The sequence below is a fragment of the Sipha flava genome, unplaced genomic scaffold (genome assembly GCF_003268045.1).
Source record: "Sipha flava isolate LNK unplaced genomic scaffold, YSA_version1 130_pilon_pilon, whole genome shotgun sequence".
NCBI lineage: Eukaryota > Metazoa > Arthropoda > Insecta > Hemiptera > Aphididae > Sipha > Sipha flava.
The window spans coordinates 1,289,942-1,308,350 of record NW_020271756.1 but is presented as its reverse complement, the minus strand read 5'-3'; the positions used below and the strand labels follow the sequence as shown (position 1 = coordinate 1,308,350).

The 18,409-nt window shown below is 30.1% G+C and overlaps 1 protein-coding gene across 4 annotated transcripts in view; it reads left to right on the top strand.

The window, feature by feature from the left end:
* The first annotated feature begins 5,904 nt into the window (after positions 1-5,904).
* The window catches only part of LOC112694564 (transient receptor potential cation channel subfamily V member 5), an 89,016-nt gene continuing 76,511 nt past the window's right edge, over positions 5,905-18,409 (top strand). For all 4 annotated transcript variants that reach the window (XM_025570076.1, XM_025570077.1, XM_025570075.1 and 1 more), the window contains exons 1-2: positions 5,905-6,222; positions 11,459-11,637. In XM_025570076.1, coding sequence (XP_025425861.1) covers positions 6,132-6,222; positions 11,459-11,637 — 270 coding nt within the window. In that variant the 5' untranslated portion in view covers positions 5,905-6,131. The remainder of the gene's footprint in view (positions 6,223-11,458; positions 11,638-18,409) is intronic.

Genomic DNA, 18,409 nt, shown 5'->3' with positions numbered 1-18,409 from the left:
AGAGAACCATTACACTATCGAATTATCAATTAATTCTCCGGGTCGAGAAAAAACATAATGCTCCATGTGACAAAATATTTTTAACAGAACGGTAATAACGAAATAGTATCATACACGTCATGTTGTTGTTTTTCGAAGACTATTACGTGTGCTCTATTTCAGTTGGATTTTATGTTTGGAAAAGTTAATACCGTTCTGAATTGGCTTAAAATTAAAATAAATTCAAGGGCATGATTCGTTCATTTTTAACAATTTTCCAAAACTACCCACTATATTCAAAAATATGTTCATGACCGATCTATTTACTAAATAAATAAAGAAATCAAAAATAACGAAAATCAGTGCATATTATATTGGTACTTATAAACACACTTTTACGCAGAGTTGAACGTTTTAATACTCAAGCACTCTACTGTTTTATCTATAAACGTTATAATACTCGTATTTAGAACATTGTACGTATATACTTGCAGATTTTAATACATTGATGTATATAACACACTTTTCCCATAGATTTAAATACAATTACATTAAACACTTTACAATGTGTGTATACGTGTGTATGTTTATGCATAACATATAGTCGAGCGAGTTCTAGAGTATCCAGAGAGATTGTTTATTTATGAACTCGCGACTGAAATGCCGATCGATGAACGCGAATTTTTAATACCGTTTGAAGAACGAATTCAATAAATATTACACACTATATCATTATTTATTATTTATTTCGTTCTTTATCAACCGTGTTGTGGGTCAAGAAACATTACGGACCGATGTTTATAAAAAATAAACGTGCACATAGTCGATGTTTTTACATTGTACTAAGACCCATTCATGAGATATTTTATATTCAAAGGCTTACAATATACAAAAATAGTAAAAACGCAATTCAAAAATATTATTTAGCTACTTCCGAGTAAAATTATAAAAAATTTAAAAAATTGCATGTGACCATGAATAGGAAAATAATTTATCAACGTATTTCATAAGCAACACATAATATTAGTACTAGGTAAATGTTTCATGTTGCTGCGATTGGTATTTTTAGAGTAACAACAATACAAGTAATATCGTTCAATCGAAATTCATTGATGTTTGGTATCCAATTTCGTCAAAATTTATTTTTCTTACGCTTTTAGTGCGACGGCCCGCAAGAGAGTCGACACAAATACATCGTTGACGAATAAATTCTTGAACTTTTGACGTCTGTGACAACAGCAACAGTAGCTGTAGTTAACGTAGTTCGGTAGTTAAAAGGACTTCAAATAACAAAGCACTATGGTTTAATGTTAAACCAACAAATATAATAATGAGTCATACATGGTTAACACATACGAAACAGTAATTAGTAGGGCTGTGAATTTGATGTACTAAAGAACCTTAAAAAATGCATTAAAAATTTCAAAAAATGCAATAAAATATGCACTTAAAATGCAAAAAATGCGAAAAAATTCAATATAAAATGCCAAAGATTATAGTATAAAATGGTTTTTAATTTAATTTTATATTTATATTACTATTAGATACAAGGTATTATACATTAGTACATTAAATGCATAAATAAATGTTTATTTAATAAAAAAAAAAAAAATAATCATTAAGAAAAATAATCGAATTTGACTTTTCTATATGTACTATGTTTTAGTATATATTTTGTTAAAATAAGAAAAAAAAACTTTAATATATTTATTTTTAGGTACCTTTTTTAGTCTTTAGTCTTTAGAATTTGATTAAAAATACCAGAAAATTAACTAAAAAAGGAAAATATGATCTAAAAATGCACAAAAATGACCTAAAAAATTAAAAACAAGAAAAATGCAAAAAAAAATGCAAAATAAAAGTTGCGTAAATGGATTCGTAGTTACATAATTTAAATTATGTACTTACAAAGCTACGATTTATAATCAGCAAGAAAAAATGCACTTTTCTACAAATTCTCAGCCCTAGTAATTAGGTATCTGAGGACAGTGTGTGAGCTCTGGCCGAGAATAGTAAAAAATGATACTCGGAGTTACTGGCGATGTCAGGCGCACGGGCTTCACGACCAAATGAGTATTGGGGCCAATAAGCGGACTTATTCAAAATACCTGGGTAAATGGATACGGTATTAATAGGTAAGCATGGTAGCCATTTTGGATAAGGTAATATGCGATAGAGATTCTGGTGGATGCGGAAGAGTGTGTAGGATGATTATTCGAGAATAGTAAAGCTTGATTCTATATAATCAAAATGGGTCGCAGAATCCGTCTTCTTGAAATATTGTATTAATATCCGTTTACCTTATGATAATAACAGAATCAATATTAGTTTTTCGGGTGATTTACTATACACGTATACTATTTTTCGTGTGATTTACATATAACATTTTTTTTTTCGTTGCCGGCGATTAAAATTTGTGAAGAATCTAATGTTAAATTGTTGTCTTAAACTATACCGAAAGTTTTATATATTTTCACTAACAAAAATGAAACAAATTTTTGAGATTGTTTTCAAATTTGATCAACATTTAAAATTCAAACATTTGGATAAAAAACTATCAGTAAAGATTTCCCAGTTTTTCTTAAACGAATAAGAATATATATAATATAGTAAATAAAACATTTTATTTTCAATTTTCAAAATTATTGATCAAATTAAAAATTAACTTTTCGAAAACTTTACAAAAAAAATCAACACAAGAATATGAAAATGTCAACCAGCGATAAATTTTACAAAATATTATAAAATAAAACAATCTTTATAGAAGGGTATAATAATATTCATATTTAATGAATATTTCTACGATTATTATATGTTGAGAAAATAATATTCGATTTTCATGTACCGTAAATATTGTTGTTGTTTTTTCTTTTTCATTTGTCAAAAAACTTTTCAGATTTCCAAAAATCACATTCCAAAGGCACAAACTAGACAACATTTATTATCAGAATAAAATACAAGTTGATGATCGAAATAATCCCTCTAACCCAAAAATCACTCATCATTGCCCGCTCAGAACCTAAAATAATAATTTTGTAAGTAAAAACTTTAATTGTATTTATCCAATAAACGAAATCTATAATCTAATAATGATATTTGAAATGATTTAAGAACGTAATTCTATGCAATTAGCTTGGTAAATAGTACTGGTCCGACGGTTTTCGGGGCCCGGTGCAGAATTTTGTGGGGCCTCATACAAATATATTAATTTATTAATTAAAACAATTATTGTTTATATAAATCTATGTTTTTTCGTATTATTACATAACTAAATATATACTATAACTGTATTTCGAACTGTCATCGACGATAAACAATTTTACATACTATGTGCGTATAATACTTCAAAGCTATGGGTAATTGGTACCATCTTAATTTTCATCGATAACAACCCGTTTACTGAAAAGACCACATGACCACGCGAGTGGCCATTTGCGTACTGGGACTATATTATTTTTATTTACAAATTAAGTAATAATCATAATATATAATTTGTGGGGCCCAAGGGCGTATTTAGATATTTTTTTTTTTTTTTAGGGAGGCTGTGGTATTTTATCCAATTTAAATTCCCCAATTCAGCCTATTAAAAACAAAAGTTGGAAAATTATTATACAAAATTTACCTATAATAGCAAAAACAAGTAACAACTATACAACGTAAACCGATCACCGTGATAGTGTTATCGGTCGTCACCGTCATTTCTCGAAAATTTTTTAGCTTATAGGGGTTTGCATAACAATTGTACGGTGATGGAGACGCCATAACGCGTGTATATCAGTAAATCAATTCTAGGTAAAAGAAATCGAAATTGCAATAATGTAGCAGTACCGTACGTTAAAATTAAACACAATGAACCGATCTCAATGATATAATTGTTACAATCAAAATCGTCAGATCCTTTACATGAATAACTTGTTCGATGTTACTAATAATTCTTTATAAAATTATATTGAAGTTTTACGATTTACATCTGATAGGACATAATAAGCAGACTTAATAAACAATCCCTGGATTTCGGGGAGGGGGAGCTGAAGCCCCCTTAGCCCCTCCATAAATATATCCCTGTGGGGCCCCATACAAGCGCGGGGCCGGTGCGATCGCACCACTTACCCCCCCTAGGGCCGGCACTGCATTGGTAAATGAAAGTATACTTCGCACTTTAGATAGGATCTCAGTGTTTAATCAAGTCTAGACTTTAATTATTGAAAAAAAAACACTGAATAATAATATAAATATATAGAGAATAAATAAAACGAATTTGCAAATTTTACACTGATGAAGTAAAAAATACCATAACAATAACGAAAAAACATCGCACATGTACCAAGCGTACAATTCCTGGTTAAACTGGCAGACGCTTATGTAGGTACTGTTAGAATAATCAAATAAATAATTATTCTATATGACTATTGTGTATTGTGTTCTTAAACTAGGAATGCCAGCGTCTTAATGGGCATAAGGGTTTCCACGTGATGAAAATTTCATTATACTGAGAAATTAATTTATTTTCGAAGATTTCCACCCATTGTGTCGTATTGCATTGAAAACACAACCACTATATATAATGAAAATTATTCATACTTGCATTGAACATTTCATCGTTATCGCGGTAGCGACAGAACGATAGGCACTTGTAGGTTCTACAGTCACCAAAACGAATAATATTTCCGGACACTCCACAGAATCGATTTTGTATGTACACATATATCCGGTCCGTACAAACTCAATCTGAAATTTTGATGGATTGTAAATCATTTTTTCATATAAACATACAATTCGAAGATTGCACTCTCAGAGAATATATTTGAAAATTAAATGGTTTATTATTGAGATTACATTAATTGTTTATTGTATAAAATATTGATTATTGGGGTGTGTTGAGTATGATTCAATAATGTACATAAAGTAACATCATATTGTGCAATAAAAACAACATCGTTTTTTTTCTGCGAATGGGTAAATTACGTCTTATGTGTTATAATAACAGGGTCACTTGTATATAAGACTGATTCTTAGCGTACCGTAGGCATTACATTATAATATTATGTCTACGTTATGCGTTTAGTAAAATATTATTCATAACTGAAAGTAGTTTAGTAATTTTTGTCGAAAAATAAAATCCTCATCTGTGATAACGACACGATTTAACTATACGAATATGAATAACAGAATCCATTTAACAATTTTATCGTCTTTGAATCGGTACTTATTTACTCTTTGATTCTCATCAATAACAATTATAAAAATAACATCAATGCAATAACATCATCTTCATCAAAATTCAAACTTAAGTGTCCGTAGCCGAGATATCTAAAAAGTGACAGCATGACATAGTACAAAATAATAATCGAAAAAAAAATGTTCAACTAATATTTTCATTTTCAATACCTATCATATTCGTACATCTTTCTGCTTTCGAAGAATTATTAAAGTACAGTTACCCCGAGTATATTGAAAAAGGTATAAAAGTTATGGTTTTCATACACTTTCGTTTAGCAAATACTCTTAATTGATATGTTATAGAATGTTTATTAGTCGACGACATCGACACCCGTTAAATTACTTTGGGAAAAATATGAAGTTTTTTTTTTATAAAACGGGGAGGAAAGAGAAACACTCGCCCCCTCACTACCTCATCAACCGAGAACTTGTATCAACAAAACTATAACAAACGGTTAAACGCGTCGTCCAACCGACTAGGCACCGTTGCAACGGTATTCTTACATTAACATCAAACTACGAACGATATACGCGCCGGGTGGGTTGGTCGGTGAGGGTGGGCTCGGTTGTGCGACGAACGGATGCAGGTTACCGTGTCACCCTGTGCCCGGCACCACGGCGAACGCCCCTGGCCATTCCCTCAAGGCTGACGTCGTGCGTCGTCGGGTCGACCGCTGAATCTCGCGACAGCCATCGAGTCTACGATGGGCACATCTATTCTCCAGTACGATCGAATCCGACCTCGCCCGGCCTCGACCTAACAACCGGTGCCCAAACAGTACACGTCGTACACACCGCGTACTACACAGCCATATCGTTGTATATTATTCTCGTCCGTTTCCCCCCCGTGTCCGTCCCGACCGGCTCGTCACGCGTTCCGAACAGTCAGCGGTCGTGACCACGACCGTGGTCAGTGTCAGCCGCGAGACCACATGGGAAACACCGAGAGCAATGTGGCCAGTGGCGTCAAGAAGCAGGTGGACACGTCATCATTGCAGATTTACAATCTGGTCGACCTGAAAGGTAAGCGAGTGTCGTGTAACACCGTCATGTCCGTCACGGAATCCAAGTGTCGATATCGGATCCGCGTTAGGTGGACGACTCGAGAAAGCTTATTATGTTCCTTTCAAAATGACGTGTAAGAAGATGAAATTAGATCTGTGGCCAGTAATAAGGTATATTTAATTCATTAATCGGATCCGGTTCTGGTTGAATCAATAGATCGAAAACGCATTTAAAATATATTTATAAATTAAACTATTTATTCACAAAATGTTAATCCATTTCTTTGCCTGCGTTCGATACAATTAAGTAATTCTTAAGGGATTTGATAAAAATAGATTATAGTGCAAAAACTATTAATTCATTTTAAGAATAAAATATTTAGTGATTTGATTAAAAACGATTTAACTAGTGATGTTTTTAGCTCCGGTCAAATTTAAAGTTTAATAATTCGTATATTGCATTTATTTAAACAGTATATTTAGTTATAATCATTACAACACAAACATTGGGTAAAAAATATTTTTGTTTCTTATATTTATAAGTGTTTTCATACGCTCTCGAAATCGTTGTGTCTCATTAAATAGAAATACACTGTGTTGTTTTTGGACTTTGCCTAAAGTCGATTTCCACCGGTGATCGTCAAAATCCTCCACGAATGAGCTCAAGGTTGGTTTGATGACTCAATTTTTTTTTTTTTCTCCTCTCGAACTTCTCCGAGATTCAAGATTTTACACGGTACATGTCCCATCAATGTTTAACTCAACGGTGCTATCCGATCGAGCGATATATTTCGCTTGCTAGTTTATGTACTTACAACACTATACGTTGTAAGTAAACGAGTCGCACTCGAATAAACCACATTCTAAACAATACGTATGCGTATATATATATATATATATATATATATATACAAATGGCTTTAGAAGGCACGCGAATACGACGAGCCTATTGTGTAATGCGGTTTTCCCGTGGCACTTGTTTTTCGTCCGAAAACACGTTTATGCTTTCAATTCTACATCGAGACACACACGTGCGTGGCCCTCGCACACGCGCAGCAGTCGATCGATTGACAACGGTGTGTCAGGAAGCACGACGTATACTTCGAGATTTTTGAATCAAGGTTTTGTCCGACACAGGTGATCGTGAAAATAACATTAAAAACCACTACCAACCTATTATTATTCCAGTTTATGTGTGTGTAGGTGTTTTTTATATGCATAAACACTAAATGTTTTCATCTTTCGAGAATGTAAATTAATTGTTATCGTTTTTCTTGTAAAACGTTCAAGAAAATTAATACTGTAGACTTCATACGCCGTAACAATAAATAACAAAGTAATCAATACTCGTATTATTATTATGTTCGACTTAATGCTATTCATCTTACTAATAAACCGTCCAACATTTTAAATTATTATTTATTTAATTTCGTAAGGTTATAATTGTAAAATACTCACAAATTGACTTTCTAACTTTTCTTACAATAATAATCGAAATTAGTTACGTTTATAAAATATCTGGTAACTTTAATCACTTTATTTTGAACTACTCCGTTTTGTCAAAATTGCTTTTTAAATTACTTAAAGAATATTAACAAAATTACAAATTTCTATCGCTTAACTTATTAATTTCATAAAGTATATTTTAAATATTACATAGCTTAAGAGGTTTTAATTATTATTTTTTATATGAAATTTCGATTTCCGGTAAGTATAATTTTTTTTTTTTTTTTTAAAAAGAAACTATGGTTGTTTTAAACAAGCTACGTTATAATTGTAATAATTTTTATTATGTACGAGTAGAGTATACTCATTTAACTCTCATTATATTTTATATTTGAATGCTAATTAATTTCATATATTTTTGAAATAATGCAAAAACATTATGATGTTGTGCTATTTATTTGACTAAATGGTAAAAGTGGTGAACTGAAGTAAAGAGTCGTGTTAGTGGAACTTGTTATTTTTATGAGTTTTGACTGGTAAGTAGAAAATATAAAAAAATTAGAAAAAAAAATTATTTTTATAGTTTTCTTTTACCTTTATTAGCAGTTCAATAAAATGTTTGTATTTATTCTTTGATATAACAATGGGCAAATGTATAAAGCGGTTTCCAGGTTTCCAAGTGTTATTTTAAAATGTTATAATTGAAAAAAAAATGTTTCCGTAGGGGCTTCTATAACTTACACTTTTATTATATTATTTATTGCAAAAATTCTTTTGAAAATTGCAAGTGAAAATAATATAATATAGTATACTTTTATAACTTGAGATTAAACCAGAAAAAAATAATAAATAGTAAAAGTACGAACGCTTTGGTTATTGCAAATGAAATAAACAATACAATATAAACATGAGACAAAAGGTAAATTAAAAAAAAAAAAAATGTTCATCCATATTATTTTTCTAAAAAAACTTCTTATAAATAAAAATGAATATAAACCAGATTTTTATCACAATATTTGTACGGTTCAAGGAAGTTTTTTTTTTATAAGTTATTATAAAATAAACTATAAAGTAAAAAAATCGCTTATAACCGATAAGTCTTTGCTAGATCGCATAATATAATATTATAATAGAAATACAAAAGGATAACAAGAAATTGTTTAATGACAAAGATTTAATGAAAGAATGAAAAATATTTTTTCTTCTTTTTTTTTTTAATGTTCAATATAAGTATATTACATTAAAAAAAAAAATCGAAATATCATTTTAGAAACGAATCATATTTTTTTTAACATCTGCCATTGCCCAGACTGCAAAAATTCGTTGTCGTAAGATTGACTAAATATCAATTATACAATCAAAAAATTGTTTTAATATTGAATGTGAGATTTTTAAAGTCCGTATAATATTACATCAATTTTATTTGGCCAGGTAAAAATATTGAATTGATGTTGTGTTTTAAATCATAATGCAATATTTACAACCAATATTAAACATTATTGCACTTATATTCTTTAATATTAATCAAATTTGTCATAATTAATATTTGTTCAATACTTCTGCAATATTATAGTCAATTATTGAATACATAACGTGTTAAGAATATTTAAGCAATGTTTATACTATAATAATAATTATTGAAATTATTATAATCAAATTTTGGACATTTCGCCGCAGACCGGTTTGCCTCCATACTACTCGCTGTTGCGCTATTCGCTGCCAAGAGAACATTGCCACGAAATATTATTATTATCGATTATGTACTTATTATTAAATATTGATAAACAACAATACTAAAGTTATGATATTTTTTCAAACTTCACCACTCGACTTTTTGCATGCGTTCATCCCTTATTGACATTCTTTGAGTTGTGAAACATAAATTTTAATATGTTCCTCAGCAGAGATGGAACTAGGAATTTTTACACCCGGAGGAAATGTTAAAATTACGCCCAATCATAGACTAATAATCAAATACTCTTCTCTAGAATTTTTTTCTAATAACTAATATACAATCATACTTAGTGAGTTTAAACCTAATATCAGTATTTAACAAAGTTAAAAATATCAAATTAGTTGTTATTAATTACAAAAATTACACCCTCTAAAATTTTACGCTCGGGGATGAATCCCTGTCTTCCACCCTTAGTTCCACCTCTGTTTCTCAGTTTGAATCAAGTACATTTTAACACATTGTTATATCTACATTATAATATTATTTTCGTCATTAATATAATTTGTATGTCAATAAAATTGAGGCCCTCAGTAAGTGACTATAGTCTATAATAGCAACATTACAGACAACATAACTATAAATAGGTACTAAACTACTAAATAATATAACAGCCATGATTTTACTATCGCACCGGATTTCCATGGAAAATAATTACTGATATCATCGATACCTATATACAGTAAAACCGAATTATTTATTGATTCATTTTAAAATAGGTACTTGCATAATATTAATTATCATCTACTTATCCTAATAATAAATGTATTGAAAATCAAATACAAAAAAAATCAAAATACTTTCGATGCACAAGCCACGAGAAAGCAACAAATAATTTTCTTTTTTTTTTTGGCTGAATATATTTTGAAACAGACCATCTTCAATTTTTAGCTATTACTTTGGGGGTCCCCAAAGAACCGGAGGCCCGGTTAATCTTAAAATATCAATTGGCTTTATAAGTACAAGTTAAAACAAAAATGATCATAGTGATGCTTTCAGCATCACAATTATAGCTGGAAACCAACTACTGCATGATTAGAATATGTGAACAATAAAATATAAGTTATACAATAGAAAAAGAAACACATTTTTAGACGGAATCAATATTATTATTAATAAATATAATCATCATTTTTTCTCAAACGTCCAGGTAAGTCTTGAGCAACTTGGGTTCACGATTTCTCGATCAAAGAATTCGGATGCACAATAGATACCTCTTTCGTTTCATCGTCTTTGTGTACGCACAAAAATATTAATGAAAACCCTTATACATGCTGCGTGCGCATTAATTGCATTAAGCGGTGAAGTTCCGTCTAAGTGTATAAAAACTTGGTATTACTAACACAATAGCCTGGATGTTTCTAATAGTTATTTTATGCAAATATTGTTCGTACAGAAATCTCTGCTGCAAACGTTTTGTTGTAAACATACTTCAGGTATTCATTACCACGTGATTCAATCTATTCCTGCGGCCCCATACCATATAAGCAAAATTCGTTAGATTTCCTCCGTTCAGTCACATATCATAACGGAATGTAATATTATTTAATATCAGTTTGTATTACGTTCGGATCGGTGAAACCTAGACTAACGTATAATATTTCACGTCAAAAATTGACGTAATGATTTACCGATCAGGGATATATTACATCGGTATTATTATATTTTGTTTAGTTTATTTTTTAAAATTTGTTGGCTGACCACATAGTTTTTCAAAAATAATACTCGTATAGCAATATGAAAGCTCTTTAACGAATGGTATAGTAACATTTAATCATTATACTATTATTCATAACAATGACAATAAGCACTAGGTTTGTGATGTGGTTGGCATTCTATGATTAGGTGTGCAAAGAATGTTGAGTAGTTTTTGATGTGGAAAATACGAAATACGAAAGAAATTGAGGATATAGAATCGGATCTGTTCAGAGTACCGTTCCATGGAACAGAAATACAATCAAGATCGATGTTGTGTTTGATGTTTTATATTGTGTACTTTAAGTACAATGTTTGCATCAAGTTTTAGTTAAAAAAAAAAAACATGATATCGTACACCGTTTTTTTGTTATTATTATAGGTTGTGGTCTTCTAGTGGACCTGATGAAAAAAGCCGTACAGACGAAAAACTTCACGGAGTTGGATATTGCGATCAAAACGCAAGTGGAACCGATGTTGTACAATAAGGGTGAAGGCAGGATGATACCTATCGCCAAACTCGTGTTGCTGAGAAATCGCGATCGGTCCAGAGCGAAATGGGTAAGTGTGCTTAAGAAATGGCTGCAGAATCGAATGAACAAAACAACGCAGTATGCTGGTTTCAATAATTGCTTTCTATAGTCATAGGGTTACAGCTTAATGTAAGTTTTAAGACAAAGAAACGCGTTTTCGTTTAATATATTATGGCTCTTGCAACAAATATTACAAAAAACACGAATTCGATATTACTTTTCAAATTACTGTTGTTATAAATTAGAAATATTTAAATATAAAAAAAAATTATAAAAATAAATAAGAAAGTCCATTTTGCAAGCGTGGTGAATTCTCGGTTTTCAAAGGTGCTTCAAACAATAAACAATAACTGTATACAAAGTTTATAAATAATTTAAAAACTCGTAAACCAAATACATTTTTGTGTAGAAACCTATATAAATCAAATACTTTAATTTGTAAATAAAGGATTTAATATTAAAATTGAAATATATTATACAATATATACAATATACAAATGTGCAAATGTGAATCTATATTATAATGAATACTTATTTTTGGATATTTTAGAAACACCTTATATCTCCGTTGTGTTCATCCGTCCATTAATTACGATTGCTTGTATTTATATATATACCTATTTATTTATTTATTTGTGGACCAGGACACGATATAATTCACAGAAATTAGATTAATGGTAGATTTAGATAGAACTCTAATAATTATAAATAAAAATATTGATTTAATTATTTTTAAATTCATATTAACCAATTTTAAAAAAACATCAAAATAAAATAACATAACATATTGCTAATTATACATTTCTATACAAGTTGTGAAATAATTATTTTCATTAATAGTGTTAACATATAAATATTAACCATATCGTATCCGGTAACGAATGGACGGATGGACACGGTAAGATGTTCTAAACTCATGTTCAGAAACGTAAGATTAATATCTATGGAGATATTTTCAACGGGAAAACGTGTTGGACCGCCCTGTATGCGATACTCGGCTGAACAACCGTGAGTTACACGTCACCATGATGTCTATGAATGGTGAAAAACCGCGATCAAAATACGCGTTTTCCAAACAACACATCGGTCGAACGTAACCTGCTGGAGGTGACGGTAGTTCTACGTTCAAGTATTTAAAACCTCTCCCAGCCGCGACGAGAGCAACATGAATTAAAGCATAGTGATTGTAGATTATTTAATAAATAAAACGGGAAATCCGCGACCTCTTCTGCAAATGCGTATTGAATTTTCAATCTACTTTTATGTAATACTTACGAAACGCTAAAACCTTCTGGAGTTTTTTTTTCATTACCAAACATCTCCCACAGGAAAACGTTTATAAACGTATATACATTACGTATTTTACTCGACCTTTAAATACACGTATTTCTTCTGCATACGGTAGCGATGCCATTACAAATTGGTAAACTTGAAATATAAAATTCCTAGGACCTAAGCCATGCCAAGGCGGTGGTTTTAGAGCTTTAACCCCTTCCACTAATAGTCTGGTTTTTTCCCGTACTGTTATTAAACAATCATAATTAAGAGTTTAAGATTTAAATTTTCCCTCTCCTTCTAATAATGGCATTATAGAAACGTATACTCGTGAACAGTCGATCGCTCTGTTGGCAACTGCTGTTTACATCATGTCGTACTGAGAGTTACTTTATTCCGATCACCGGTATTCGAACCATGTTGTTAGTGTTATTAGTATTATTATTTCGTGTTTCTATTCGTTTGGTGTTTTCCATCCCGGTACGACGTGTCCCGTTAGTCGCGCATCTGCAGTATGCCTCCATGTGCGACTAACATGCCGCGTAATCACACTGTTATCTGTATACTGTTTATAAATGTTTATAAATAATACTATAAATCCGTATCGACCGTATAATGGATATCGACCAGATATTAATAAAGTTAATAGTCAATAGAATAATAGATTATTTGTTTAGTGTTCAGTTCAGTCGTTTATTATCCTTCGTTGTTTTTGTGTTTCGCAACCACGTAACGTCGTATCATACGTAAAACGTATACGAGTAACCGACTATAAAGTTTTGTTTTTGGAGTCTAAAGATACATTTACATCTAATGGACACGTTTTATTTTATGTGCTACCTATGCGGTAATTTTTTTTTTTTTTTTAATTCATATTAGTGCATATTATAATGCATATTTTAACGATTTTAGAAGCATATTTGCAAACATATTTGTGTATTTTTTGGAGATATAAGTCCCTAAGTCTAATTATAATATATTTATAACAATTATGATGCATGGAAATTTTATCAAAAAAAATTTTATTTCACTAATAAAATAATATATTTTCACTACTAGCTTTTACTATAAAATATTAATGATAAATCTTATATTATAATTCCTTGCTTACAATAACAGCATATTATTTATGAAAATCTTATCGTCTAAAAGCAAAAGTTCGGAAAGTAAAAATGTTTCATTATTCCCACGACTTGATCCATGATAATAAATAATGTAATGTAATATTAACGAAAGATTAATTTTTATTTATCGTTTGGCAATACAATTTTACACGTATTTTATTATTACACACATGGTTATTCAGTATAAATAATCGAAACGCAATCGGAATTCAGACGTTTTTCTATTACAATAACTGGTACACAATCACGTTTACAATTAAACTGTCCATTTTTGACATGAAAACGAAATCGACTCAAAATTAAATATATTTGATATATATTGATAATTAAAATAAAATGTGAGCACCAGTAATAATTTAGAACTAGGTTTGATTTTAGGTTAGTAGAGGGAATAAAATATCCCTCTCGCTTTATGAATTATTTATTTAGTCGGCAATCATTAACAAATTAAGTAATATTAGTGTTACAGAATTGTGTTGTATAAAAAAAATTTAACAAATTTGTAAGTATTTAACCCATTTCCCCCCCTCCGTCAATATTTGTTATCGGTGGCCCTGTATGTCACCAAATTTGGATTCTTATAACTAGCAAACACTTAGAACTTATAACAACGCATCCCATTTTTCATCCAACCGGCATGACACTAGCTATAAGTTTACTCAGGAAGAATACTGTATATAACTTGAGAAAGAAATCTTTACTTTAACAATTTTTTTCTCCCATTAAAAAACAGACTGTATAACAAATGTACAAGAAATCCTTACTGCATCTTTGTAACTATTTTAATTAAATTAATTATATAATATATTTTTTATGATTTAATTTTAATATTTGAACTTTGTTATTACGAGTATTCTATCCAAACGGTGAAAACTTTTAGTTTTTAGACAGAGATCCATGTATTTTGTTTTTATTTATGAACAAGAACATTTTTCTAAACCTTTTGCCGCAAGCACCGTAATTGAATATTTATCATGCAGTTATTTCACTAAATTAACGTTTAAAGTTTAAGCGAATATTGTGCTGGTAGTGGTGGTTGTGGTGGGTACAAAATATATATTATCTCCAAGACATAATGTATTTATTTCGCTGTGCCTTATGTCTGCCTAAACTTTAAACATTAATAGTTAAACAACTACTACATGATTAATATTCGATTATGGTTCATTAAAAAAATAATCTCTTTTAACGGTTTTAAATAAAAAAAGTAAAATCACACTTCACAATATAATAAGTATTATAATATTTGAGTAGGATATCCCGAAGTGTATTTTATACATATTATTTGATAACCTTCAGCGTTGTATTCTTGCGATGAACTCGTTTTAGTAACTTACGTCTAAACTTTTATGATATTTTTACATTTTAGGTTGTCTACACGCAATGCACACCACAATGAATTATAACTTGAATATTATTGTGTTACACGTATTTATGTGATTATTATAATTTTTATTATTAGCGGTTGGATAATTTTATTGCGTTTTTGACATAGGATTTGATGAACTGATTGGGCACTTTTCGACACTCGCACAGAATTTGTGTTTAGATATTATTAATCACATTGCACTTGAATCATAAAATCAGCAAAGTCCATATGCACAACATATGCACGATAGAACTTTTTATTATTTTAAACAATTAAATTTCGACAGTTAACATTCGATGCGCCATGCAGTCATGAATTGTAACAAAAAACTCCTTGAAGGGTCTGATGAATATGATGTGTCACATAGAATAACGGAACGTTTGATTAAAATCAGTCTATTTTGAGGGTAGATATATTTATGATAACAACGGTGCACCGTCAGGCTCTTATTATTTGATTTGTGTTTATTGGTATTTATTAATTTTTAAAATATGACCATCTCGAATGACGCACACCGTTGCACGTCATCTACGAGCCAATTTGAGTAACAATTTACCCATTAGTGACACGGCCAAGAATTTAATAATATTTATTTCTGGTTTTTCACATTTTTTAATATTTAAGTGAAATTCAATGCAAATGTTGTATAATTTATTATATTACACATTAGAACAAAATATTTTCTGAGAAGTATCAATCATCATTGATCTAAAATTAAACATTATTTTCTTTTTTTAAATCACTTAAAATGGTCGCCACAAAATTTTAATAATTAATGTTTTTGGTAAATTTTACTGTAATTTTCGTCGTAATTTTCGGCAGATAAAATGTCTCAAATATGTTGAATAAAAATAAACTGAACAATATTTAAAACCAAATAATATTTTAAGTATGATAGTATGAGTATCATGCGCATATGTGGTGTTGTGTTGTATGAGTAACTAGTAAATATTTTGATTGTAAAAATACAATTTATTTCGCAAAAACGTTTACATTAGTATAAAAAATAAATCGATCGCCATTGCAAAAACTATATTTTTATTACTGTGTTTTTTTAATAAAAAAATTAAAACTTTCTCGTAAACACGGTTTTTATACTTATACCTGTATACACATATTTATAAATATATATATTATATATTTGTATTTATACCACAAATAATGTAGGTAGCGTATTTCATGTTATAAACGTTGAAAAAATGGTCCTTAAAATTAGGCAAGAATCATGATTTATGTTTTAACATAGATATGTCTTATCGCTGAGGGTCGTGCTAAAATTTTGTCCGAAACGTCAAGCCAAATATGACACTCGTCGAACGAAAAGTTTCAGACAAATGAGTAAAACGCACCGTTTCTCTGACAACAATTATGTCACGCATGCATTGTAGCGAATTCATCGTAAAACCATAGTCAAAATCACAATAAATATCGTGTAAATATTTTAATACAAGTATAGTCAATTGATACCAGTGACATAATTTTCTATAGTGTAGAGTTTTAAATACAATTTTATTGAAGACTATGATTGTTAAACAGGCTATGCTTTCCCCGTCTACTCGTTTTCAAATCTAAGCTTCGACTGAACAGTAAACGTCTCCTTAACTAAAATTTAAGGAAAAAGCTTTCAAACGAAGTCTTGAATAAGAAACACTATTGTTAAAAAGTTATGATCGTTGAGTAGATTAAAAACGTGTCTCTAATAAATTAGTTTTTAATTTTTATTTACTTTTTAATTATTACCGCACTAGCGACTTTGTAAAAAAATAATATTATTTATACAAATTAGAGTAAAAATTTAAGGAAAATAAAAATACACTTGTAAAGCATAATATAAAAATATATTCCATTAAAATGTAACAAAAGGAAATCACTGTATCTATTTGTACAGTGCATTAATTTACAATTAAGAAAATCTCCACTCTCGAAAAAGTCTAGTCTGGACTGATAAACCGAAAATTGATCATTTGCCCTTCTGATCCGACCGTATGCTCCTTCCTTCCTTAGTTTATATTTTTTTATATTAAATATATATATTTTTATATTTAGTGCACACATTATGTTCTTATTATCTCCGTGTATGTGTATCATCTAGACCTTGTAAATAATTGCGAATATTTTAAACTCAACAATTTCATACATTTAATCGTATTAATGCTATCGTGATCTCAGCATATTTTTTCATAATGTGCACTGTCTCTATATTATGTAATAAAAATTGTGTTACACATCTACGACAGTGCCACGATTGTATCCGTGTGTAACGTGGACACTGGACGTCGACAGATGGTGTGACGTCCGGTTTGATATCGTTTAGGATTTTTTACATGACCGCTTCAATATTAAATTTTTCCCTTATGACCTAACTTGATATCATTAATTATTATTTTACGATTCAAAACATGAAAATATTATTAATAATATGACGTATGCTCTTCCCAACACGTAGTCGACACAGTAGTGGGTACCTTTTGTAAAGATTTTATATTAAATCTAACATGTTTTAAATAACTCCTAGTGGGGATGTTAAAACGTAGTTGTCTTACAACGATATCATGTTCCGTTCTAAGTATTTCTGTACAAACACGATTATAGATCGATGAACGTGTGTGCTCGATTTATTTTATATTTATATGTTTTTTATGACGACCGTACGCATGTATCACTACGGATTCGAAATCGGGCTCGTACATCAACATTGCGATAACGTTTGAAACGTTCAAATATATTTCAGGGAACCTGTGAGATAATAGTTACCTAAAGCGATCATCGATTTCGAATAAAACAAAACTTCGGGTTCTCAATGCGTAAATCACCGACACCATGGTAAGCATAACGTTAAATCCCTGTAGTTTTTTTTTCGAATTCGCATATACAACAATTGTATTGATTCGAAGAAAAAAAACCACATTCGGTCATCGTTAGGGTCAATCGAGAGGGTGATCAGTACAAACGTGCAGATACCTGAAAACGTAATACCTCGTTTTCCGTTCGGTAACAACGTTATATTCCATCACATACGACAAGGATTTAAG